Source organism: Leuciscus leuciscus (genome assembly GCF_965113295.1).
Source record: "Leuciscus leuciscus genome assembly, chromosome: 3".
Lineage (NCBI taxonomy): Eukaryota > Metazoa > Chordata > Actinopteri > Cypriniformes > Leuciscidae > Leuciscus > Leuciscus leuciscus.
In genome coordinates, this window is record NC_138727.1 from 63,029,283 (window position 1) to 63,056,258 (window position 26,976).

The 26,976-nt window shown below is 39.9% G+C and overlaps 1 protein-coding gene across 1 annotated transcript; it reads right to left on the reverse strand.

Moving 5' to 3' along the window:
- Positions 1 to 3,021: 3,021 nt before the first annotated feature.
- Positions 3,022 to 26,786, reverse strand: LOC309495548 (deoxynucleoside triphosphate triphosphohydrolase SAMHD1-like). The gene is made up of 16 exons (XM_082165329.1): positions 26,495 to 26,786; positions 25,755 to 25,947; positions 16,636 to 16,730; positions 16,067 to 16,227; positions 15,603 to 15,718; positions 15,362 to 15,433; positions 15,126 to 15,204; positions 14,927 to 15,077; positions 14,743 to 14,843; positions 14,511 to 14,619; positions 12,998 to 13,089; positions 12,751 to 12,863; positions 7,157 to 7,293; positions 6,981 to 7,082; positions 6,743 to 6,847; positions 3,022 to 3,204 (listed from the first exon to the last, which is right to left on the reverse strand). Exons 2-16 carry the CDS (start codon positions 25,840 to 25,842, stop codon positions 3,037 to 3,039), a joined length of 1,689 nt encoding a protein of 562 aa, XP_082021455.1. The 5' UTR covers positions 25,843 to 25,947; positions 26,495 to 26,786; the 3' UTR covers positions 3,022 to 3,036.
- Between the last annotated feature and the right edge of the window lie 190 nt (positions 26,787 to 26,976).

Here is a 26,976-nt window from a genome sequence, read left to right on the forward strand (position 1 = left end):
TATTTTCAGTTTTTTGAAATGCTCTTTCTTTAATAGTTTTAAACATTATTTTCAGTGTTATTTACTGTTTGTAAGCAACTTAGATCAGGCTACAGCATCTTTAATTCAGTTTCATTAAAAAACAAACAATATAAAAAATATTATTTTAATATAAGTATTTAATTTAATTATAAGTATTTTGGAACATTATTGCTCAAGACTCATGCAATCAAATTTAACTTGCTTCTGCATCCTTGAACTGATTAATTAGTAGATTAATTAGTGATTCATTAATCACAAGACACATCTATGAAGAAGAGAAACTAATACACAAAATAAAGGAAGGACCATCACATTTATTAGATAATAGATAATAAATCATTGCTTCACCATTGCTGTTACTGCAGTACAGTTTGTTTGTCAGTGTCCGACAACACGATTAAAATAATAACCCATGTTTTCCCAGAATCACACACAAAAAAGGTTCAAGTAACTTCCTAAATCCTAAGAAAAGGTGAAAGATTAGATGTAGGACAAATAATTCCTTATTCAATTAAATCCATAAAAATATGTAACCGGACCTCTAAAAAAATATACAATTTAATAATCCATCAATAACCTATATCTATCAAACGCCCAACAAACCTGTCAAAGCAAAACCCCTCACCATCCTCTACGTTTAGTTGCTAACAGAGTCTATAACCAGCATCCAACACCACATTTTGTGAATAAGCAAATAGAGCTGCTCAATTTATATCAGTAGTTATGGCCAAATATTCTACTGTATATGTGAAGAACTGAAATATCCCAACAGGCAGCACTTCAGTTTTACCCAAGGTCAACTCCTTTTAAAGTAGTGATTGGCTTTGTTTCACACTATACATCAATGACAAGTTCTTCCTCTGACTGAATAAAAATGCAATTCCCACTATATAATTAACACTCCTTGATTTTAAAATATTTTCCATTACCCTTTCATAATCTGTATGTTTATTTTAATAGCACAGACATGATTGATCGTTCACCTCCTCGATGATAAAGTGTCTCAGTCATTCATTAAACCATCGGTTCCCAACAGGGGGGTCGCGGCCCACAAGGGGGCCTCAGCGAGCTCTGTGGGGGGTCGCGTCATATTTTGAAAAGTTTTGAGCAATGAGCATTAAATAAAATCATTAACTTTTTTCTGTTAAAAATGTACAAAATGTATATAATGAGCGAGTTCATCATGAATCCATTTTCCAATCCGTGTTTTTGTCTTATCCTGAACCACTATGGTACACCTATAATAAGTGTTTACATTGGGACTGTTTCACACTGGTTCGGATCGCTGCCGCTGCGGAGTAGCAGTGACTCGTCATAGATGTACACAGACATAGGCGTCGATTACGGGGGGGACGCGTACCCACCAGATTTCGTCATGAGTCATTTCGTACCCACCACTTTTAACTTCCGTCCATATTAATTTGACTTTTGGTTCAATTTTTTTGACCGTTTTCAGTGGTTATGAGGAGCAATATGAGAGAAATTTGGTAATCATTGTCAGACCCAACAAAAAAAATTATAATATTAATTTTATTTTATTTTTCGTGTTCAGTGAAAAAACAACGTGTCAGTTCTCGGACGTGAGCGCTCTGAAAGCGACCGCACGCATAAAGATTGCCACAAAGAACCGGTAAAAGTAATGATTGTGCGCTTGAGTGCGGCTATATTACGTAAACGCTCATTATCCTGTTGGCTATATAAGTAATTCAATTAATATAAAGGGGAGATTTGTCCACGAATGACTTAAATGAACAACTAGCCTACTAGTCGACTAGAAAAAAAAAAAAAAACCTTTTAGTCGGAAGCAGCCCTTATTCCACATATTTTTGAACCAGGCAACAGGACATCTGGGTTGAGCGAGCGACCCTGCGGAATGAACGAGCGGAGCGGAATATTCAGAAATGCGCTCTCCACTCACGAGCTCTGATCGTAACAAACCCGAACCTCACTGTCTGCTGAACTTGCGCAGAAACATCAAAATATAACCAGCTTTTTAAAATGGTTTTTAAAACTAAACACAATTTTAGCACAAATTATGAGCTTATTGGCGATTTTTTTTATAATTATTGACAAAATTAGAATATAGTAAAAAAATATAAAAAATAAACGTTTTTTTTTAACGTTTTGGATGGGCCTGTTGAAAAGTGGGACCGTGTCTGAGCTACAACAGGACATCGTCTTTCAAAACATAACCTGCGCGAAAGAGAGAAAAAAATGAATGCGTCATTGTACCCAGCACTTCTGAAAATGCACTTCCGAATGCGTCTCTGTCCCCAGCACATTTCAAACCAAACTGACGCCCATGTACACAGAGAGAAGTAGTTCCGGCTACAATGTTCTTCCGAAAGACGCATTATTCTGTTAATAAACGCAAGTTTACTATTGCTCGCTATAGCACCCAAAGCCTCAAAAATAAAGCCTCACATTGATAAAGCCTCACAAATAACATGCAAGTATTGAGGTCCCAGACAGCAGTCATTTAGTAATAGCCTATATATTTTTTTTTTTTTACCTACACACCAGTATGAATATTTATGTTATTGCATTTCAAATAGGGCCAATTTATAGGCTACTCCTAAGCCTACGTTTTTAATTTACAAAGGGCCTACTGATGTTTTTGTTATTGTATTTTCAATATTATAGGCTATTATTTGTGCATAAACATCTGGTTATAGTAAACATACCGTTTGTTTGAAAACAACATATTTTGTCATCCTTGCTGCAAGCTTACAAGAGCGATAATATCATTAAATGTGAAGGGGGGCCCTAAAATATTTTCTTGGGGAAAAGGGGGTCTCAGACAAAAAAAGGTTGGGAACCACTGCATTAAACAAACTGACTCTGCAGGCAGTTAGTAATTTTCTCAGAGAATTAGCTGCTGCCACTTTAGGACCAGCCACAGCTGACGATCTCACGCATCCCATTCTCTCACTACTCTTTACTTTCATTTAAGATTTTATTTAACTCATTTAAGACTGTTCTTGTGAGGATACTATAAACTTTAGATATTATAAATCATACACGGAGTCCAAAATTGTCTTTACACCACTTCTTAAAGCACTTCTCAGCCTCTTCCACCTTCTTCTTCTCCTCCATCTTATCTTCAGCTGTCTGATCATCAGTTCTTCTGTAATAAACTCTGACAAGCTCTTCATTAAACTTCTTTGGCAGGAAACTGGACAACTGTCAACACAAGACAAATATCACACACAATGAGTTTTATAAAGAGACTCAATCATAGAGTAAATGAAGTACACTGTAAACTTCACTGAGCCCAACAAGACTCAGTTCAAGCTCCAGTCCAATTGGTTTAACAAAATAACATTATAAAGGAATAAATGGCACCCATTTAGAAAGATTATGCAATGATCTGAAATAAAACAGTTTGAGTGTCACGAATACCTGATAATCTTTAATATCTGAAATAAAACAGTTTTGAGTGTCATGAATACCTGATAATACACTAAATTTGGTCCCACTCTACAGAGTGTTAAAATAACACTGAAGCAGAGTTAAAGTTAATGAGATAATTAAGTGATTAATTAAGTGATGATTGAGCATTATTGATGAACACCTGCAGTTAACAAGCAGAATCACTGAAGGAAAGAGAAACACAAGAACTACAACTGACTTCCAGTCACAGTCACATTAAATCAGATGAAGAGAAAAGAAGACATTAAATCTGTGAAGATCTCAGCAGAGGAGGATTAAACAACTCCACAAACAGCATTACCAGCTTCACCTATTACTAACCAGACTGACTTTATTTCTGTCATATGTCTATGAACAGAGGTTTATATGTGGATGTCTTTAAATGTTTGGCCACCATTATGGTGATCGGTGTTTCCTTTAGTTGGGCAATTTTGGTCTTTGTAACAGTATTTACCAAAGCACATAATTTGTTACAAAGAATGCCAAAAACAAAGGCGTTCAGGTGGTTTAGTTTTCATTATTATAAAGTAGAGTGATTCACTAATCTTTTCCCTGATCATAAGTTGTCATTTGTTATTAAAAAATAGCTTACACCTTTCTTGATACAGAGCAGACATTTAGATTTTTATATAAATTGGCGAATTTTTTGGAAAATCATAATTTTTTATTTTTTATTATTCTTTTTTTTAGGAACAAACAGACATCAAGAAGCAGCATATGAATCTCAGCAATGGTGACATGCTTCATGCTGCAATGCATGCTGGGAGCCAAGCGTTTTATACTATGGTGCCTCCCAGAATGCACTTTCAGTCAATAATAAAATTTGTAAACTTTGATGTTGAAAACTATAGGCCTATCACCTGACTGTCTTTGAGTCTGGCTTTCCTTGCAACAAATTATGTGTTTTAGTAAACACTGTTACAAAGACCATAAACTCCCATAAGAAGTCAAGAGTCAAATTGCACAACTAAAGGCAACACTGTTCACAATAATGGTGATTTTTTAATGGTGATTTTAAAACATCAACATCTAAACCTCTGTTAATTATCAATAAGAACTGTAGACGTCTGACAGAAATAAAGTAATTCTGGTTAGTAATAAGTGAAGCTGGTAATGCTGTTTGTGGAGTTGTTTAATCCTCCTCTGCTGAGATCTTCACAGATTTAATGTCTTCTTTTTATCTTTAGTTGATTTAATCTAAGGCTGTGACTAAAAGTCAGTTGTAGTTCTTGTGTTTCTCTTTCCTTCAGTGATTCTGCTTGTTAACTGCAGGTGTTCATCACTAATGCTCAATCCTCACTCAATTAATCACTTAATTATCTCATTAACTTTAACACTGCTTTAGTGTTACTTTAACACTCTGTAGAGTGGGACCATATTTGCTCTGAGCAGTGTTGATTTAACACTTGGGATTTTGCTGTTGTAGCGTAAATGCCTCTGGGTTAATGCGAATTAGCTCAAGAATATAGGGAATTTTGGCAATATTAATATTTATGACTCATGGTCATAATTCATAAATCGCATATGCATTTACTTTATCAATTATAGGAAATGCCTCGTTCTGTAACTGGTTTCGTCATCCGTTATTCGTCCCGCGAATAAGTGTAAGACTATCACAGTTAAGAAGAAGTATTCCTGTTTACAAAACTCCAAGAAAGTTTATCTTCTGGCCACAAAGACAAAACCTCTTTGGGTTTATAAATTAAAACTACTCAAAGTAGTTTTATAATATAGAGCCTGTAGCTTTATAGATCTTTTGTTTCATTGACTTTATAAAAAGTGGGTTTTCAAACACAGAGACAGTTAAAAGTATAAATGGGTTTATTAATAAAATGGCACACGCTAGAGATTATAAGCTACAAATATAAACGTACGTAAAATGCAAACAATAAAACAAACAAACATTTAAACAAACATGACGTGATCGGAATGAATGACATGAAAGAAAGAAAGGAAGAAATAAATAAATAAAGAGTTAAGAGATAGAGGGTAACTTAATTCACAGACCTACAAGCTAAACACCAGGAATCAGCTGTTAGAGAGAAAGATACTTGCGAGATGTGGTACTCTTTCAGTGTGATGCTGAAAAGGGGACGCGCGCGTGCGCGTGTCCGGCTGGTTTGCGTCTAGCTTTGTCTTCTGGGTCGTTTCGCAAAACGATGTAAAGGCTCACTTGAATTTAACGTTACCGAGAAAGTTCAGATTCGTCTCCCGGGATGGGAGAGGCTGGAAATCTTAGTTGCAAAGACCGGCTGTTACGACTCGAACATGGGTTCGTTCGATGGAGAAGGCCAGGGCCTCCTTCAGATGTTCCTTGGAGAAGCGCTGCGCCGGGGAGAAGAAGGTCCGAAGAGAGGAAGTTGAGTTGGAAGCGATAAGAGCGAAGAGAAGAGAGAGAGAAGTGGGGGTCTCTTCCTTTTAACAGACATCTGGTTACGCCCTGTTTTGGGGACAGAGCGAATCAAAACTTCTGATCTGAAGTCTTCTTTGTGTGAAGAAAAACACGCCCCCTTTTACCATATGTCTTATGAGGGAAAGGATTCATACTTAGAAATATGATATTTCCTGGAACAAATGCATATTATTGTACTTTGCAGTCAAGATTCGTCTCCGTGAGATGGAGAGGATTACAGAGATATCAATTATGACAGGTAAAGATTGGGGAAACATAACGTTACACTTATATGCATAATTACACACAAATAAAGTTTGATTAAACACACAATAAAGTTGTCAGTGTTTCCGTTATGGCAAGTGACGACACTTTGAGAAACATAGGAATACATATCAACATTCAGTGGCTTGTTATGTGGGGGAATATCTGTTTCAAAGTCCAGAGTGTGTGTGTGTGTAATGCTGGAATGCCTGCTTTCCTGGGTCGTAAAGTTTTATGGTCTGAGGTAGGGTTACAACAAGACACGACTGAGGAATTCCCTTCAATGAACATTTAGAATTCAAAACTATACTCTAGCAAAACAAACCTCTATCACACGTGCATATAGGAAGGTACACACATTATAAAGAAAAATAACAGATATTTCTCTTATTCTCAGTTATACACAAAAGGGTGTTTGTGTGTGTGTGCGGAATGTCATGAGGCTGTAAAGTTGGGGGATACGAGTCACATGGGTGCTGGTAAATTGGTCCTCGTGGGGCAATTATTAACCAGCAAGGACAAAGACGATGTGTTTTGCCATCACATGATCCACTTAATGCGAAAAGCAGATGCCATTGTTGTTACACTGTGTATTTAAGAACTTGAATAAAACAGTTTGAGTGTCATGAATACCTGATAATCTTTAACGGTTGAAGCTTGGTTGGGATTCCTCTTGCTGTAGAAATAGACGAACTCAATGGGGTTTTTGTCCTTCATGCCGTGATCCAGATCAACCACCTGAGCTTGTGAGAATATGAGATTCACTAAACAATTCTGTTTTATTTCAGTGTAAAAACATGCATCTTAGTCACTAAACACATGTTATCTGGTTTAAGTATGTAAATCAGCTCTGAAATAAGATATAACTTACATAAACTGGTAATTCTTCAGAGTTCAGAGAAACAGTCGGGTCAGTGGGTTTGTACTTCTGCACTGCGGCTTTCCATGATTTCATCAGAATTTCCTGAATTTTCTGATTTGAGAGGGTTTGTCAGTTTTATAAGTTTAATCAAACAGTAAATCAGTGTTTTTCAGTTTCTCTCCAACCTTTGACTTGTGTTCCTCAGTCAGATGAGCTTCTCCCACAAACTTTGGCAGTTTTCTCCTGACGATCTTGTCCAGGATGTTTCTGGATTCCTGCAGGTTTGTAGCAGTGGAGGACGAGATCTGCTCAAAGATCTCATCTGACACAACAACAGAAGATTCATTATTATACATGTCATTTCACATGTCCTGAGAGACATAACCACATGTTTCATAAGAGAATATGGGTAACCCTTCCTTTTACAGTCCCCTAATTACTAGATATTTACCTGGTAAATATATGGTAAGTTATAGTTGGTTATTGGTAATTACCACAGGTAACAAGTATGTAAATGCAGAGAAACTACAAACTAATTACTAAGTATTTACCTGGTAAGCATATGGTAAATTATAGTATTTTAGTGTGTAATTACTTAAGGTGATTAGTATGCAATTACAGAGAAACTACCAGGGAAAAAAACACCACTGTTAAATATCAACTCAACAAAGTACTGTGTACTTGTTACCTGTTTAGGTTGGTAATAACTCAGATTTAATGAATCTGAATGTAGGAAGCCAATTTTTACTTCCTCAGAATGTAGGCAGCCAATTTTTAGAAACACCTCCAGTATTACCCATCAATTCAAGTTAGGTTTGTAGTTATCCTAGTGTTATGTTGGTAACAGTCCATGTTTATTTATTACTATCTTGAAATCAAGACGGTAGTTTCCAATAAATGACCTTGTCTTATGTAGTTGTTGTTCATTGCTACACCCATTTATAGAGGGTTTATCAAATAATTTACCTTACACTTACCTGGTAACTACCCCGCAGGAACAGTTTTCCCTAATGTCATGGCACATCTTAAATGCTGGGTATGTTATTGCAGATAATTTACTCAGTAAGTAAAGTGCAACTGTACTGTAAAATGAAGCCTTGTTTATTTCCATGGTATTAACGGAATTGTACCATATAATCTGATCATTCCCTTTTCCATAGTCAAATTTTTTTTTTACCTCGTATGTCCTGCAACGTTACCAAGGAAAAGATGACAATTTACTCAGTAAGTAAAGTGCAACTACTGTAAAAGGAAGCCTTGTTTATTTCCATTGTATTACCAGACTCTTACCACATCCTTTGCTACTGCTTAAACATTTTTGAAATCACAAACTTTTACCATGTGTGTTCTGCAACTTAACTAAAACATTCCAGCCTGGTCTCATTGTTAATACGTAGTATTAATACGTAATTTTCAAAGATAGAAAACAACATACGTGTAATCACAATAATTTATTTATTGCGAAAATGTCAAAACCGGTACCAAAAGTCGTTCACATGACGATGTGTTGAAGTCACTGTCCTCTCTTTCAGTATATAATAGTTTTGAATGAGGTACAGAGCAGAATTTAAGTTATTAATCCATGAAAATGTTAATCCGGCTTCGCTCAGTGTGAAGGCGCGCGCGCTTCTCCATTTCAAATGTAGTTTACCGACTGAAATACGGCATGTCGCAATCTGTGACGAACATAGACGAACAGGCGAGAGCCATTGAGCGTTTGATATCACTGCCGTAAAACATGTCGTAACGCTTCTTGAGGGCGCAATTTTTGAATTTGAATTCATGACGAGCGCGGGATTTGACAGTTACGGACTGCGCTGCTGTGATAGCCTGTGAAATGGAGATGAAGATCACTCACTGGATAAAGGGCTGAATTTGGATCTCTTTCTTGCAAATGTATGGATTCTAAAGATTTGGATTAGCGTTATATCAAGTATAATAAAATTGATGTCTTTTGTGAATTTATGTTGGGTTTTGGTGTATTGTTCTATTGGAGAAAACGCATTTTGTGTCTCACTGTAAATAAACTAAATATTAAAATGGTTAAACGATTAAATAAGGTATTTTGCATGAAAACGTAATTGATAAGACATTTGAATGCAATAGTCAAAACATTAATGCCACGATTTTAATATGCATAAATAAGAGTGTACAGTTGTTCATACGTAAATAATTTACGTTTTTGTGCTGTTAATACGTAAACATTTTACGTTTTAGTGCTGTAAATACGTCAGTATTATACGTTTCTGTGTGTATAAAACGTAAGTAAATGTACGTATGGTAGAATTACACTTTACGTAAAAATACACACATATTCTCATGAGATCACGTTGAACATTCTAAAGTGAAACTGTACTGTAAAAGGAAGCATTTTTATTTCCATGGAATTACTGGGATCTTACCCTATAATCTGTAATAGCTACAGTTACGTAGCTAGTACAGACTATAGGGTAAGATCCCAGTAATTCCATGGAAATAAACAAGGCTTCCTTTTACAGTACAGTTGCACTTTACCTACTGAGTAAATTGTCATGTTTTCCTTGGTAACGTTGCAGGACGTACGAGGTAAAAAAATAAATAAATTTGACTATGGAAAAGGGAATGATCAGATTATATGGTACAATTCCGGTAATACCATGGAAATAAACAAGGCTTCATTTTACAGTAGTAACACTTTACTTACCGAGTAAATTGTCATGTTTTCCTTGGTAACGTTGCAGGACATACGAGGTAAAAAATTGTGACTATATGGAAAAGGGAATGATCAGGTTATATGGTACAATTCCGGTAATACCATGGAAATAAACAAGGCTTTATTTTACAGTACAGTTGCACTTTACTTACTGAGTAAATTGTAAAAAACATCTGCAAGAACATACCCAGTATTTAAGATGTCAAGTCAAGTCAAGTTTATTTGTATAGCGCTTTTCACAATACAGATTGTATCAAAGCAGCTTCACAGTATTAAATTAAAATAATACAACAAAGTTTGTTTCAAGAGGAATTTATTGATTGATAAAATTAAATTAAATATCCCCAAAATATCCCCAACTGAGCAAGCCAAAGGCAACAGTGGCAAGGAACTGAAAAACTCCATCAAGTGACCTAATGGTGTCCTAAAACTCCATCAGGTGACCTAATGGAGAAAAAAAAAACCTTGGGAGAACCCAGGCTCAGTCGGGGGCCAGTTCTCCTCTGGCATTTATGAGCTAGAGGCCGGATTGTAGTTTGAACTGTAGGATTATATGAATGCCTACATTCATATACAGATGTGCCATGACATTAGGGAAAACTGTTCCTGCTGGGTAGTTACCAGGTAAGTGTAAGGTAAAGTATTTGATAAACCCTCTATAAATGGGTGTAGCAATGAACAACAACTACATAAGACAAGGTCATTTATTGGAAACTACCGTCTTATTTTCAAGATAGTAATAAATAAACATGGACTGTTACCAACATAACCCTTGAAAACTTGAATTGATGGGTAATACTGGAGGTGTTTCTAAAAATTGGCTGCCGACATTCTGAGGAAGTACACAATTAAATCTGAGTTATTACCAACCTAAACAGGTAACAAGTACACAGTACTTTTTTGAGTTGATATTTAACAGTGGTGTTTTTTTCCCTGGTAGTTTCTCTGTAATTGCATACTAATCACCTTAAGTAATTACACACTAAAATACTATAATTTACCATATGTTTACTATGCATTGAACGATCGTAGATCTCCAGTTGGTGGGCCAGTCCTTCACTCTGTCGTTCAACACATTCAACGCATTTAAAAGCAGATGTTACTGAAAGCTGCCTGTACTGTTTGTACCCGTTGAGCTGCCTCCTCCTGGGTGATACAAAACGCTGCTTGATCGGTATGTAGGATACATGATGTAGGATTCATTTGTTTGATTTGGGGTTAATTCATTTTTTTATTAATAACAGGAACTGGGCTGGTTCATCTGGAGATTGACGTCAGTTGCAGAGCATTTATTCACTAGCTGCTGTTTTGCCTGGATTGTTGTTCGTTAAACATGCATGTTGAACATCGTATCAGCAACTTTAACCTTATTTGATTTCCACGTCCGTCCTGGAGTGTTGCTTGCCTAACGTGCATATTTTGAGCATTGTGTCATCAACTTTACTCGATCGCTGCATGCCCGCCCTGGACAGCTGTAATTGTGTACGTTTTTGAACATTATATCAACAACTCTACTTGATCGCTGCACGCCTGTGCTGCACTCATCTAACGTGCGAGTTTTGAAAATTTTTTACAAGGAACGTTACTGATCGCTGTCCACCCGTTCTGCCTTCACGGCCACTGGGCAATCACGGCCATACGTTTGAATGTGCGAGCCTCCAGTTTGACGTGGGCCAGTATTTTAAACTGTTTGAATGCCGCTGAAGGGGTTGGCTCTTTACAGTTATAATTTGGGTCAAGTGTTTATATTTCCTTTCTATTATTTTGTTTTCAATTGAGTTAACTTGCATTTATAGTTTGTTTCTTTATCAGTGATTTTAGTTTATCTCGTTAGATAAACTAATCCAGTTAATACATTTATATACATTTTATATACATTTGTCTTATTACTGAATTTGTTTTCCTTGGCCAAGGTTTCTGTAAGGTCCGGGTTGAGGAAGGAGACAAGCCAAGCGAAGTACAAAAATAACTAAGGTTTATTAATAGGCGGTAACTCAAAACAAACATGAAACAGTGTGCTGGTGCACAAACAATAACCGACAAAAGACGAGTGAAGACCAGGAACTTAAATACACACACAGATGAACACAAGACAGGTGATGCAGATGATGATAACGATGAACAGGTGGGTAATTGAGGGAGTGAGTTCAGGTGTGGAGGCAAGGAGGATTCTGGGAACTGTAGTGAACAGGACGAAGACAGACGGTGAATGTGACAGTTTCATTGTACTTTAATCCATGTTTATTTTGTTTTTTTGTTTATTGAGAAGTGTTTTAGAATTGATATCTTATTTTTCTAGTGTACTGCCTTCTGGAACCATTGCTGGTTCTGGCAGTTTGGTTATTTTGTGATTTAAGATTATTTCAATTTGTTTTCTTCATTTGAATATTATATTGATTTTCTTTCTGTTGAGTGAATCCCCTTTGATCGTGTTTGTGTCTGTTTCAGTTGCTGAGAGCCAAGGTGGTGGTGTTGGTGTCCGGGTGGTGGTGTCTACTCCGTTTTCTTTGCTGTGTTCACTGTTGTGTTTTTCAGTGTTTGTGTGTGTTCACGTGGGTGACTTTTCCTTCCTGCCTTCGTGATTCCTTTCTCCACAGGTAAGCCTCAGCAGCAAGTATGAATGTGTTCTATATTGTGTTTTTAAATTATTGAAATAAAGTTGTTGTCCATTTTCAAAATTGAACCGTCTCTGGCTGAATTGTATGTGTACCTGTGTGTCCTTAAGTATCAGTAGTATTGCAATTAGGGAATAAATAAAATCATTCTCTGGGTGAAAGTCCCAGGGTGGCGTAGTCTGTGTTTTTGGGGCAGGTTTCACCTAGACTATAACCTCCTCTGTTTTGTTTACCCGGTAAATACCTAGTAATTAGTTTGTAGTTTCTCTGCATTTACATACTTGTTACCTGTGTTAATTACCAATAACCAACTATAACTTACCATATATTTACCAGGTAAATACCTAGTAATTAGGGGACTGTAAAAGGAAGGGTTACCAGAATATGTTTATCCTGGTTTATGGTAATCCGGTATATCTGTAGATCTTTTACATTTGAGTTTACATGTTTTTCACCTGTTCTTTGAGCTGACCTGTAAGTTTGCTGTATTCCTCTGCTGTCTTTATGGCTTCAGAAATCTTCAACATATCTTCAGGTTTCCCTTCATGAAGATCACGATCAGCTAGTACAAGTGCTTCTGCAAACCTAACACATTTGAGTTAGTGTTTCCAACATGTTTAATAATCACAGTCTAATGCTGAATGTGTGTAAGAAGAATAAGTCATGCAGGAGGTTAAATATTGTGAAATCTCATATTCACTGCAAACAGAGAGACTCACATCTCTTCAATGATTTTGCTGATCTTGTGCTGGTAGGCCTGGCGATGGAGAGTGTATCGAGTGCGAAACATGTCATAAACATTATCTGCCTCCTGTTAAGACATACAAACACCAGAGTCACAGATCCAGTTCCCATAATGCAGTGTTCACATTCAACAGCTAATGGCACTTTTTACCTGAAGTTTTAAGCAGAGAATATAAATATAAAACAGAGTAGATGAATCTTGAATATACTCAGTACGTCATACATTAAAGCAACACTATGTAACTTTTCAACCTTCATAATATATTTCCAAGATCCTTGTGATGGTACATCGACTTACAATAGGTTGAATGACACATCTGCCATAGCCTGACAGGGTCTGTATCGCTTTTACTGGCAGGTTTAAATGCCCTCCGAAACGCATTTGAGACGGATTTGAATCCGATCCCTCAAACCACTTCAGGAGGAGATCTGAGACGCATTCCAGACGAAACTGGACAAGTGTAAATGCATATGGTTTTTGAAACCACATATGTAAATTGTACTCCTCCCAAAAATGCTAAAAAAAAATAAAAAAACAACGTGTGAGAGCGTTGTACAGGCTATATGTTATATCCAGATATGACGACGCGCTGGAACACGCATCACCGCAGATGAGCAACTGCATCAAGCCAACGTGCAAACTATCGCAAATCAAAGTGAAAGTAAGTCGCAGACGCTTAACACACAATCTTCATCATTAAAAGTAAAGAAACGAAATGATCTTACCAGGGCTGTTACTGCTCTCTCTTATTGCGGTCTTTGATTTTGAAATTTTAGCTGATGATCTATAAAATGCAGCTCATATCTCGGTGACGTGCACTCCATTAAATCTGCATATAGCGCGAGAATTGAAGATCGAATTTAAATCCGTTTCGCAAAAATACATTTATGTGACCAGGTGTAAATGGAATCGTTTTGATAAATCAGATAGCTATGCCTCACGAATTAGTTTGCCAGCTGAACTTAGGTGTTGTGAGGTGTATTTATCACGTAGTCCTGAGGGATATCAGACAACGCTGTTGATTCCTGCGATTATCATGAGAACAGCTTTCAATATCTCACATAATTATCATAAATAAGCCTAACGTAGAGGTTGTAAATAGTGTAAACGAGCACAATTTGCAAACTATTGTGATAAATTGCAATAATCATGTCTAATGACATCATAACGGCCAATGTTATGAAATAATGCGACGTAGGCCTACATTTAACTTAATTGATGTTATATGGCATTTTGTAATGTTTACATTCCAATAAAAACAACACAAATTAAATTATACAGTAGGCCTAGACTATAGACTATTTACTTGTGATTTAGCTGCAATCATGTACAAACGTTATAATATAATATATTTACGACAGTGCAAGTATTCCACAGCGACTCTAGGGGTCGCTGTTTGACAAAAACACAATTTCTACTTAGTGTGGCTTTAAGTATGTGTGTGTCTTTGATTAGTAATCATAGTGTGTGATAATTGTATCAGGCACCTTGTCTCTAAAGCAGATGTGATTTCTCCCGTTCACTTCACAGACTCGAGCGAACTTCAGCAGACGCTGATGGTCAAAGCTGTTTCGAATGCCGAGGTGATGACAGTCTCTGAGAAATAAACATTAAATATAAATATAAAAAGGATATGTAAATGAGAGGATAATTTGGCTCAAAGTTATAATAGATTCTACATCATAGTACCATCTGTGCAAAATGCCTAATAATATGTACCGTGCGAAATAGTCCCATTTGTCCACATCAATGCCGTTCTGTTTGTTTGCCACAATCTCATACAGGAAGGATTTGTGTTCAGCTCTGCCCTCGTATGTCCACTGAAAATAAAAGCAAAGGCTGTATGTAAATGAGGCTTCATTCATGCTAACACATCAATAACAGATGAAGTATCAGTATGAACCTCAGCAACTGAATCTTTTGCCCCTTCGATTAACTCTTCAATGAATTTGACGTCTTTATCATCCAGTCCGTGCTCCTTCAACACATTCTCATTCTCAGTCTTCAAACTCTTCACAATGTCATCAAACATCAGCACTGACATCTTGCTCATGCTGCAGTAAAGACACAAAAACAGATGAAATCATAAATACATATATTACAGAAACCAACAGCTCTGAGTGTGTGTGAGCAATGTGTTCATTCTCACCTTCCACTTCTCAGGGATGTCATCATACAAGCCTAAGAAAAAATGCAGGTCTCATGTGGATTGTAAGTCATGTTGTGCACATTAACAAACTGTTTCAGGTTAATTTCCCAGACATACATGGCTTGAGTTCTCCATGTCCAAATGTAACAATAACATGAGTAAGAAATGTGCATGTCCACAGACACTTACCTCTAATTTTTTTCTTTTTTTTTGCTTTAGGAATAACCAGACCATCAAATACATGAGAAAATGGACCATGACCTAAAAAATAAAGAGCAACTGGATAATTCTAGGTATGGTTATCATAAATCAATGCTCGATTTGACAAGGGTTTGGGTGAGTTAAGACTTCATGACAAATACAAAAAACGCAACACAAAACACTGAATAGTGGATTATTTTCATTTTCCATGTGCATTAGTGCTACTCACCCAAGTCGTGACACAGTCCAGCGATCTGAACACACAGGAAATCCTGTTTGGTGATTTTGAGCTCTGGCTGATTATCATGAAGAGTCTTGACCAAACAACCAGCTAAATATGCCACTCTAACACACACACACACACACACACACACACACACACACACACACACACACACACACACACACACACACACACACACACACACACACACACACACACACACACACACACACACACACACAAACACACAACACCACAGTTTGCTACCAAAAACACTGAATAGCAAAAAAAATATTTTTATTCGTTTACTTGTATGCTTTGTAAAAACATCAACAACATCAGAGAATTGTAAACATGTAAATGTAGTAAAATTATTGAAATATTAACTTTAAATCTCTCAAATTATTAACTTAAATATAATTACTTAAACAACCTAAAAAAAATTTGATTTGAATATAATAATATTTCACCCAAGTGAGTGTTCAAAGCGATTGTGAGAAGCTCCCGTATACACCAGATATGTTCCTCCGAGTTGTTTTATGTGACGGAGTCTCTGAAACTGAGGTGTATCTGTGATCTTCACCAGCAGGGGGTGCAGCACAATGTGACCATGAATGGGGTCGTTGAAGATCTACAGGATACAAAACGCAAGTGATTTTGTGACCTACAAAAATCATTTCACGGGTGAATTCACAGGCGACACGTGAGTAATTGAATCATTTACTCAACCTATTTGTTCCAAGCAATGATTCATTTAGGAACAAAGTGATGTTTATTTGAGTTTGTTTTGTTGCAAAAATAGATAAGTAAAGCACACATTTGTGCAATTTCTCCATGAAAGGTGCTCTTTGTTATCCATTGAAATGGAAGACACTTTTACACACAGACACCATGTGAGGCGTTACATTTAAATTTGATGGTAGACAATTGCAATTCACCAATTTAATACATATCAGCAGAACTGCTTGTATGTTCATTTAGGGAGGAAGTGAAATGTGAAAAGACATAAGCAGAAATGTTAAATGAGTAGTTAACTTACCTTCATTTGTTCTTTTGAAAAGTCTAAGGAGTATTTCTTCAGGATGTCTTTCAATTCATCCGTAATAATCTCCCATGACTGTTGTTTCTCAGGCTCTGGAAAAGCATGACATTTTATATGCTCAGTGTAAAATCGCTTCGGTTACTAACAGACTGTAACCTCGGTTCCCTGAGATGACAGGAATGAGCATTGCATCAGTGTTTTCTGACGCTTATGGCGAAAGCTCCCATTTTTCTCAGAATACTGAAGCCTGATTGGTTCATGTCTTTGCACCTGCACAGACAAATGGCTTTTCTTCCCGCCAAAATGGACGGGGCCAACTGCCTATTTGAGTTGCTCTAAAAGCCATTTTAGTCCGAATTTTTCGACCGAGGAGCGGCAGCGTCGACTCGCGTAGGCGCAGTAGCATGGCAAGCTATGCAATGCTGGGGTGCTTGATACCAAGGGCCCATGGCAGGCTCCCTAAAGACATAAGGCCAGGAGGTTAAACCTCCTCTGAGAAATCTGACCACCAGGTCGTATTTCCCAACTGACTGGGCAGCAGTAGGAGCATGTATACCTTGAGCGTAGACGGGGTGCGTCCGCCATCCAACAGCTCCAGTAGGAATGCAGAAGCTGGAGAAAATAGACAATTGTTGGGTGTAAAGCTGCCTGGTAGAGAGTGCCTTTGCCTCAGAGATCATATTCATCTCAGAGAACTCTTGGGAAAGACGTGAAGTTTTCCATCAAGAGGCCATAGATGGAGGCTCCAAAATTCGGGCCAGGGATGCCAAATTGACCCTCACGCCTGGGAAAGGAGGTCCCTTCTTAACGGAATGGGGATCACGCTTAGGGCGCGTCTTCTTCGTACTACTATTTAATCAAGCCAATTCAACATTGGCGTGCGTGATTACACGCTCAGCCCCGCAGTGCGGGTATAAACACGTTAGTGGACGCACGCACCAGTTGGAGCCGAGTGGCCTCCGGAGTCAGCAGTGGTCCAGCAGTAGTGACGAGGGGACTACGTCCTCCGTTCCCTCCATCAGGCATACGCAACCAGGATGTTCCCTTTCAGTCAAGATCGTCAGACGTAGTTGACGTTGACTGAATGGTGATACATATTGAAAACGCCACTAGTGCTGCCACGTTCCAGTGCCTACACAGAAGCCTCCTGACCCCCCCGCGATTTAAGGCAGAGAAGGGACAGGGCTTTAGGCCAGGGAAGTCACTGCTGTTCCTACAGGACCAATGGGAAAGCATTCCCTGTACATGGGAGGAAGTGACGCTGCGGAAGCCACATCCTGCTCACAGGGAGGTAACGTGGAGAATACACATATGGACTGGGCGAATTGACGGGCAGTACAACATATGAAATGTCACTGGGGAGGCTCCAGCCTATAACCGGGGGGAGCAACTCACCAGACAGTGACGGCAGAAAGCTCTGCCAAGGGAAGACACGGGCTCGCCGTAGGGAGCCATATCGTGGAAGAATACACATATGGGATCACCGTGGGGATCGCAACATATGGACCCAGCCTAGCACAAGTTCCACTAGTGCATACGAGTGGTAGGCCTAGCTTCAGACGCTCCGCTGCATCCGTCGCCGGAGGTTGTGGAGGAACTCAACAGGGTTCGGTTTAAGAGGGAACTCTACTTGAGCAAGAATTGTGCATGTATCCAGCCCATAGGAGGGGAATGGTGCAGCAAGCCGACACTTCGAACCGGGCTCAAGTGAAACTGGCTTCATGAGAAGGGAGCCCACGAGAAGCAGCGGTTCAACTATAGGTGTTGCCCAGCCCCCCAACTCTAGAATATCTGTCAGCGAAGCACTCTGTCAACGCCTAGGCGGGAGCACACACACACTTCAGAGGAGCTCACCACCTAAGTGGACATGTGCATCTCGGGATTTTCACCAAGAGGAAGGCAGCCACCAGTCAGTGGGCCAACCTCGCTTGGAAACAGCCTTCCCTTTCTGCTGATTTTCTTAACAGACAAGAGCTGGTCTGAGGTCCTAAGGCTTGCGTTCTGTGCACGTATAACCGCAATGAAGCGGACGGACAGAGAAAGCCAGGGCTGGGTCTGCCTCCTCCGGCGCAGCGCTTGCAGGCTCACCACCTGGTCCCACCTTTAGGGAGAGGTAGGAACCCTGGGCACATATCCAGGCCAGGGTCTCAGGTAGTGAGAGTTAGCCGGCCTGAATTCCAGGTACAACTCGTTGACCGAAAGCAAGCAAGTCCCTACCATCTAGTAGAGACCACGCGAGCAGGAGAACTGTTTCTTTAAAAACTGAATTTTTAACTCACTGCCTGCAGTGGCTCAGGGGCAATCTCTGCAGTGCAGTAGCACCAGAGATAAGGCCCAAGAGGATAAAGAGGGGAGCAAGGCTTTTCTTGCTCCCTCAGGAACCTGACAATAAGGACGTGCTTCCCATGCTACTGCATCATGATATGCGTCAAAGAAAAAATAGAGGCAACATAATTTTGAGGGTGGAGGACACAGCCCTCACTCCAACCCATCTTGCAGTTAGTGGACCTTGTTCTAGGAGCAGTTGGCCCGGAGAAATGCAAGGTCTGAAGACGGGCTGAGGGTTTGGCGGCAGGCCGGGGTGATGTGTTGTCACACAGGGCGTGCCGCTCTGCCACGGTCACCTCGGGACTCGACCTTAAGCCAGTGCTGAAGTGGTCTTCATATGGAGGAAGCCTTGCGGCTGCATCTGCCATATGCCCCAGGAGCCTCTGATAATTCTTTCAGTGGGACCCTTTCTCACTTCTGTATAGCAACGACCGGACACACCCTCTTCTTGAAGAGGCATGTTAAACCAAGTCCATCTCCATACCGGAAAAGAGATACTCAGCCCGTGGGTGAGATTACTCTCTCCCAGTTGACCTGAGGACCCAACTGGCTATGGAGCACTCGAAGGGTAGGACTCTGTACTAATACTTCAAACCCTCAAACGCAACATGCAGGATGGCCTGTGGTGCGGAAGGCTAGAGATCTGAAGTACATGTCTTTCAGGTCAAACGCTGCAGACCAATCTTTGGGGGCGGGCATTCTGAAAAATGTCACTCTGTGTAGCAACTTGGACGGGGGCTTTCGTAGAAAGGGCCCGTTTCAAGTGACACAGGGCTAAGATGGTCATGACCCACCACATACTAGGTACTTTCTTCATGTTTATAAAACTGGCCTTCATATCGGCTGAAGGGAGCGGCTATATCGCGTCCTTCACCAGTAGGACAGCAATATGCGCACACAAGACAGGAGCTCTGCTCAACAGCTAGTGTTATGATTATCACTGAACTTGAGCGGTGCCGAGCGATAAGGAACCGCATAGCCGAGTCTGATGGTCACAGTCTGGTCGGGACCGTTTGGGAAGCTCTTTCTGCTTCTACGAACCAGACCCAGGCCCAGAAGACCACAGACGTACCCGAGGTGGGGCAGCGAGGTGGAGGACAGGGATGTGAGTGTGCAGTGCAACACTTTCCTGTCTCCACTGGATGGCAGGGGATGCGTGAGAAGGTGGATGACCGGGTCCTCGAACCCGCACCAAGCAGCTAGCTTGCGACCAAGATGGGCTGAGGGGTGTAAGGCTATGTAGGGGCAGCAGCGGACCCAGATGGCAGCAGCGTGCCGCCGGGGCAGGATGTGACGGATGGCCTCCGTCTACCTCTGGGCAGCATAGAACTGTTGGGTGAAATTATCCACCGCGTCGCCGAATAACCCAACCTGAGAAATGGGAGAGTCCAGGAATCAAACCTTGTCCGCTTCTCTTATATCAGCCAGGTTGAGCCAGAGATGGCATTCCTGGACCACAAGGGTAGACATCGCCGTACCGATCGTGTGAGCTGCAACCTTTGTGCCCCGGAGGGCGAGGTCGGTTGCAGTGTGGAGCTCACCCATGAGCTCACGGTCTGGACTACCCTCGTGCATGTTCATGAGTGTCTGGGCCTGGTGGACCTGAAACAACGCCATGGCATGCAGAAAGGAAGCGGCTTGCCCACAAGCTTTGTAAGCCTTGCCCGTGAGAACGGACGAGAACTTACGGGCCTTAGAGGGGTGAGGAGGATCACCTCTCCATGAGGCAGCGGCCGCTGGACACAGTTGCATCGCGACAGACCGCTCCACTGGAGGTATAGCCTCATAACCCTTCACCGCTCCCCCATCAAGGGAAATGAGGGGGGAGGAGCTACTTAGGCGGTTTCTGGCAGAGAAAGGTGCCGTCCATGCCTTTGTAGGCTCCTCATGCACTTCAGGAAAGAAAGGCACCAGGGAAACCAATCATCATCCCGAGAAACCAATCATCCAACCGAGACGTTTCGGGACACAGTGGAGGGTTCCACACGAGCCCTACCGCCTCGGCGGGTTTTCAGCATAGCTGTCATCTCTGGATCTGGCTCGGGCAACGCTGGTCTCTCAGAGGGAGGCAGCACAGCCGAGTCGTCATCTCCAGAGCCCAGCTCCCCTTCCAATGCTGCGATAGACATCCTGTCCTCTGGAGGGGCCCTGAATGAAACGGCTGGTCCAGGGACCAGCAGCTTCATCGGGGAGCTCCACCGGTTGCAGTGTGAAAGAGGAGTGAGGGATCCATGGGGCTTTACCGGGCGGATTACCCCTCACTGTGATCCTCAGATCACCGAGCTCGGATGGCACCCTAGCCCTCCTCTGGGAAGGTAGCCCAGAGGAAAGACTAGGTTGGGGCCCAGAGGCGGGGACCACACCCACACTTTTGGCGAAGGTGAGTCACGATCTCAACATCGAGATGGTCATATTACCGCAATAGGAATATGACTCATCCACGAGAGCTGCCTCAGCATGCTGTAAGCCGAAACACGTGATACAGCTCTCGTGACCGTCAGAGGGGGACAGAGCCTTACCACACCCAGAAACGCATGGAGGGAATGGCATCTTGAGAAAGACGCACTCACACCCGCGTTGCTCTTTTAGGAAATGGGACCATCACCAGTTCCGGAGCACACAGGGAATGACCGTGGCAACACTGAATCAGCGAACTGAAACAGTGAACCACTCACTTCTCGCCCTCTAACCAACCGTCAAACAAACACACATAAATTTGATGCTGTTAAAACAGCAGTTGAGAGCTCAAGAAGCTCGCGATCACCGCTGCACTCGCACTGTAGAAACGCCAACACTGGGAGGTCTTCCAGCAAGAACACCGACACACTCGCTTGCTGTATAAACAGTAGTAACTCTTCAGAGACATCCGATTGGCTCCGAAGTGAAAGGCAACTGGTGCGTGCGTCCACTTCCGTGTTTATACCCGCGCTGCGGGGCGGAGCGTGTAATCACGCACGCCAATGTTGAATTGGCTTGATTAAATAGTAGTACGAAGAAGACAGGCTCCCTAAACATGATCCCCATTCAGTCGACTACGTCTGACGTTCTCGACTGAAAGCGATCCTATGTTCTCCCCATAAGCATCAGAAAACACTGATGCAGTACGAGTTAAAATGAACACAAATATAAGCTGCACCTTTCTGGAAAGTCTTGCCCATTCACATTCACTATAAATGCAATGCTGAAATGTTTTCTTGAGTTTACAATATGTCCCTTTCGATATGGTACTTGTTTCCATTCAAACAATGAGCAGTAAGGTTTTCTAATTTAAAGGGATACTTCACCTCTGGAAAGATGTATTTAAAATGGGTCATTTATGTAGAAGAAATGTGAAATTATTTTTGAATTTGGAGCTTTCTAGACTGAGAAAAGCCAGAAAATGTATTTTTGGCTTATGTGGATGAAAGACAACAACTCCCAGAATGCACTTGCTTCGCTGCTCTACGAGGTTACTCCCAAGCCACGCCTACCGGTAAGAGCGCGCAGTTAAACAACAAGACTAGGCTACTAGTGAGTCTCCATGACGAGTCTGCCCGGGATTTCGAGATCGCCCGAATTGTCCGGGATTCGGCTTTTGCATTCTACAGTCGCCATTCATTATGTTTACTTTGGCGAGCAGGACGAGACTGAGGGCCGTGGGAGAACTGAGCGAGGCCGGTGGCGTGATTACTGATGTGTGACACCTGTGAGATGCACTGGTCTCGTATCTCTCACGAAGGAGCGGGAATTTTCTTAGCAATGTTAAAATGCACATCAACCGATCACTTGTTTAGCGTTCATGTAAACACTACATTCAGATTCACCAATCGGATTGAATTCAGTTAGATTGAAACAAAAGGTGTGCATGTAAACAATGAATGGCGACTGCAGAGAAAGCAAAAGCCGAATCCCGGACATTTTAGACGATCTTGACGGCCGGACATGTCCGGGAAAAAGAGGATGGTAACCCCTACTATTCAGCTTTCTCCACAGAACAAGAGCCTGCTAGCTTAGCTTCCAAAAAAACACAGCCCCTACTACTGTTTGTAGTCTTTAGCCTCTGACTAAAAAATTGTCCAATGACGCAAAATGACGATTTTTTCCAGACAAAAAATACATAAATCTCTCGTCTCAGGGGGACATGAGGGTGGAAAGCATGGTAATTCGAAAATACTACAGGATTTCTACTAATACAAAGCTTAATGCTAAATCCTGAAGTATCCCTTTAATATTTTAACTGTAAGCTATAAGCTATGTGAGCACATGGAAAACAGAATCCATACAGGACTTGTTTATTAGTGACAGTAGTCTTTAGTTAATAAGAGTATGATCTTGCTTCAATTCCTGCTTCCATTCCTACGTCAAAGATCCGGCCCACATCTGGCACATGTGAAATGATGATCTGGCCCACATGCAGTGTGGAATGATGGCCCTTGGGTGGGTCACTCCTGTTTGCCAAATCTGGGCCACACGCAGGCCATAGCAATGCCACAGCAATGCCACATGTCAGCCAAGAACAAAGAAATAAACCACAACTGGACCTTATCTGAGCCACAAAATCTGTGTATATTAAATATGTCTATAAATGTGTGTGTCTATAAAGGCTCATATTTTATTTATTTGATGTCTGACTGACACATGAGGGACCTGAGAGAGAGGTCTAGCATTTGCCATCTAGTCATAGCCAAAACATAGCCTACACTTAAATAGCCTGTGCATAGAGTAGCATTTCATCTTTTATAAAATGAGATTTTGACCATTTTCCAAAATTTCAGGAAAACTGAGCGCCCATATAACTACAACAAACTTGTAACCTGTTGATGAAAATTTAATGTGATGCTGCCGGCGCCTTTTTAATGATGGACAAAATGCACATTTGCACACATTTGCTGGTCAAAAAACCCTGTAACTGCATTTGAGTTTGACTTTTTAAAAATGTTAACAATATATTGATAAGTAATTCAGCAACCTATAATTTGTTTTTACCATCATAAGCGGTGCGCCACCGCGCTGTTTCGTACTGGAACTTACACAAAGCGACTGACTGATCCTCGTCACCTAGCATATAGTGACATATTTATTCTTTGATTTATGATTGCTGATGCATGTAATTTATTAAAATTTTAATTTAATGTTATGGTAATAATATTAAATTATGGTTAATTCAAGGCTGTTAATATGCACATATTCGATATCTAGCTAATTTTTTAATCTATAGTATGAATTCAATACTCTCTGCTCGTCTTCACATGTATAAATGTAGTAAAACATGTTTTTTTCAGTGCTTTAGCCCTTTAGGGCTAAAAAGCCCTGAAACCCTGTATATCTATATTATCTATATTACTATTATTGTTGTTATTAATAGTGAATAAATCTAAAGCTTTTGAGACTATTATTTTGTGTTATTGAATTTGTCATGAAGATCTGACCATTTCTTCATTTTAGGCTTACTAAATAATCTTAATATAAAAAAAAAATATAAAAAAAAAAGGAGGGGGGTGCCCTTTTTCAGTTTCAACACATGCCCCTCAAAAGGTCTGTGCACGGCCCTGGAAACAGATTCATTTTACTCTAAGCACAGATATAGGACCAGGAGATAGATGTACCACATGAACTTCAGTAAATTATATATAGGGGAGACCGGGGATGGTTGTAACACGGGTCAGTTGTAACAATTCCAATCTGTCCAATCAGGAACTAGTTACAAATCACCTGATTCACTTCGCACATCCTCAGTTTAGTTCTTATTCCACATGTGATAAAGTAGAGCCCTGTGGCAGACACAGCACATGTTAGAGTGGAAAAAACTATTTTGAGATAAGAAAGTTACTTTTTTTTACTTTTTTTGTTTTTGTTATGGGAATTTCTGCTTTGTAGTTAAACTCCTCAAACTTTTATTATGGTTATTGTGTGTCTGTGATATTTTCCATGCAAGTTGTTAGTGCTAATGTTTTGCCTGTTAGCTGTAAGGTGAGCTAGTTCATGGCTACATGACTCTGGGTTAGTTGTAACAACAAGACTCTGGGTTAGTTGTAACAACAATGAAACAAAATTGTATTATGGCCAATACTATAGACTTACAGTAACAACCATGCTTACACAAATTAGAATGTTCAAGTGTTCAAGTTCATTTTATTATGGTCAATTACTATGACAGAAAAAAACAACAGAGTCTCACACACACACACACACACACACACACACACACACACACACACACACACACACACACACACACACACACACACACACACACACACACACACACTGTTCAAGTGTTAAATTTTATTATGGCCATTACTAACACTGGCAGTAACAAACATGCTTACAAACAAGAAATGTTTGTGTTCAAGTTCAATTTATAATGGTCAATTACTATGATTGAGAGTGACAAACACACTGAGACTAAGAGTGATACACACATCAGTTATATTGAAAAGTCAGTGTTGAATAAAAACCTTTCAAAATATTTTTTTTGTCAAAATCCTTATTTCATTATGTTACATATCACCCCGGTGGATATCATAATGTTACATCTCACCCCAGGGTATGTTACAACTAACCCAGACTATGGGGTGAATTGTAACATTTCACTCCTCGTGTTTGAAACTAAACCATGCATTTTCTGTTTGTGTTGCAAAGATAATAGCTATGTCATTTAATAGCAGACACTTGTAACTAGTTTGGATCACATTTTGAACACACTGACTTCAAAGTACTTCAAGCTATAGACAGAAAGGTCAAAATTGTTACAACCATCCCCTACACATTATCATATGACAGTGAGATGTGTACATGTCTTCCCTTACCTTCAATTTCTTCATATGACTTTTTTAGATCTTGAAGATTTTTCCTGAGATCAGAGAGAGTTTTTTTGTTTTTTTCAGATCGTGGCATCTTCTCTTTTGTCTTCTTTTTGTGGGTTGTTAAAAGCTCAGATGAGGAGGCAATAAAGATCTGTAGAACTGCATACAGATTTTATAGATCCAGCAGCTCAACCCACTGGAATACATGAGGAAAGTTGTCATTAAACTATAAGGGTGTGTCTCAGACAAACATTGAACTGTAGTGAAGGGGAATGAGTCGGATCAGAGCGACTGCTGCTGGAAACACATTCAGGAAGTGCAGATCAGACAACATTTATATATATGTCTTACAACTTTGTTAGAGGAGACTGTTTAGCTGTAATGCAGGATGTATACTCAAAAAACAAAGGGAGAGAATAGATCCTAATATCGCTAAATCAGAAAGTATTTATTAAACTGTAAAAGACAAATATATAACATACAATTAAATGTACTTAAATCTAGTTTAAGCCCTAATCTGGAACTATTTATTTATTTATTTATTTATTTAATTATTAATTTATTAATTTATTTATTTTACAGTGAATTTATTAGTATCGTACTAAAATGCAACTTCCGGTTCATACAGATTAGGTTTTTAAAACATAAATAAATAATATGCATTATCTAATAATTTTCACACTAATTAACCCTTGACTGCATCTAATATTTTATTTTAATACATTTCAATAATAAAGCCTTACCTTCACTTTGCTCATACAACTTTTTTTACATAAAGAATTTTCTCTCTGTATTTTCAGTTGTCAGGTCCAGATATCTTCTCAATTTATCTATGCTCAATGATCTGCTGTCGTCTTGTCCATGTGTCGAGGAGGACAGTAATGAAGACCTGTAGAAATGTGGAGATTTTCCACTAGACTAGGTTATCATGTATCCTCATGCTGATTCTACCTGCAGTCATAGTTACAGATACAACAGGGACACACATCACTGTACGTTTTGTCCACAGAGGTCTAAAACATGATTATATGCTGTCTCTTTCCATATGTAAAATGTGTTTGTATTTTTAGATCAGAGACTTTGGACTTATAAAAGTACCAGGCCAATCATATAAGTTTTTTTATGAGTTAACTAGGCAACAAGTTGATCATAGGTTGTGCGAAATGATCATTTAATCTCTTCCTCCTCGATTAGTTTGTCATTATCAACTCATTTTCTGATACTT

Bases quoted from the DNA above. Each gene is read 5' to 3' on its own strand.
- LOC309495548 (XM_082165329.1), bottom strand. From the start codon at position 25,842: ATGCCACGATCTGAAAAAAACAAAAAAACTCTCTCTGATCTCAGGAAA. The intron at 16,731-25,754 runs GTAAGGGAAGAC...ATGCTTTTCCAG, and splicing joins GTCATATGAAGAAATTGAAG to AGCCTGAGAAACAACAGTCA. The intron at 15,719-16,066 runs GTGAAATATTAT...TGTGTGTGTTAG, and splicing joins CGCTTTGAACACTCACTTGG to AGTGGCATATTTAGCTGGTT.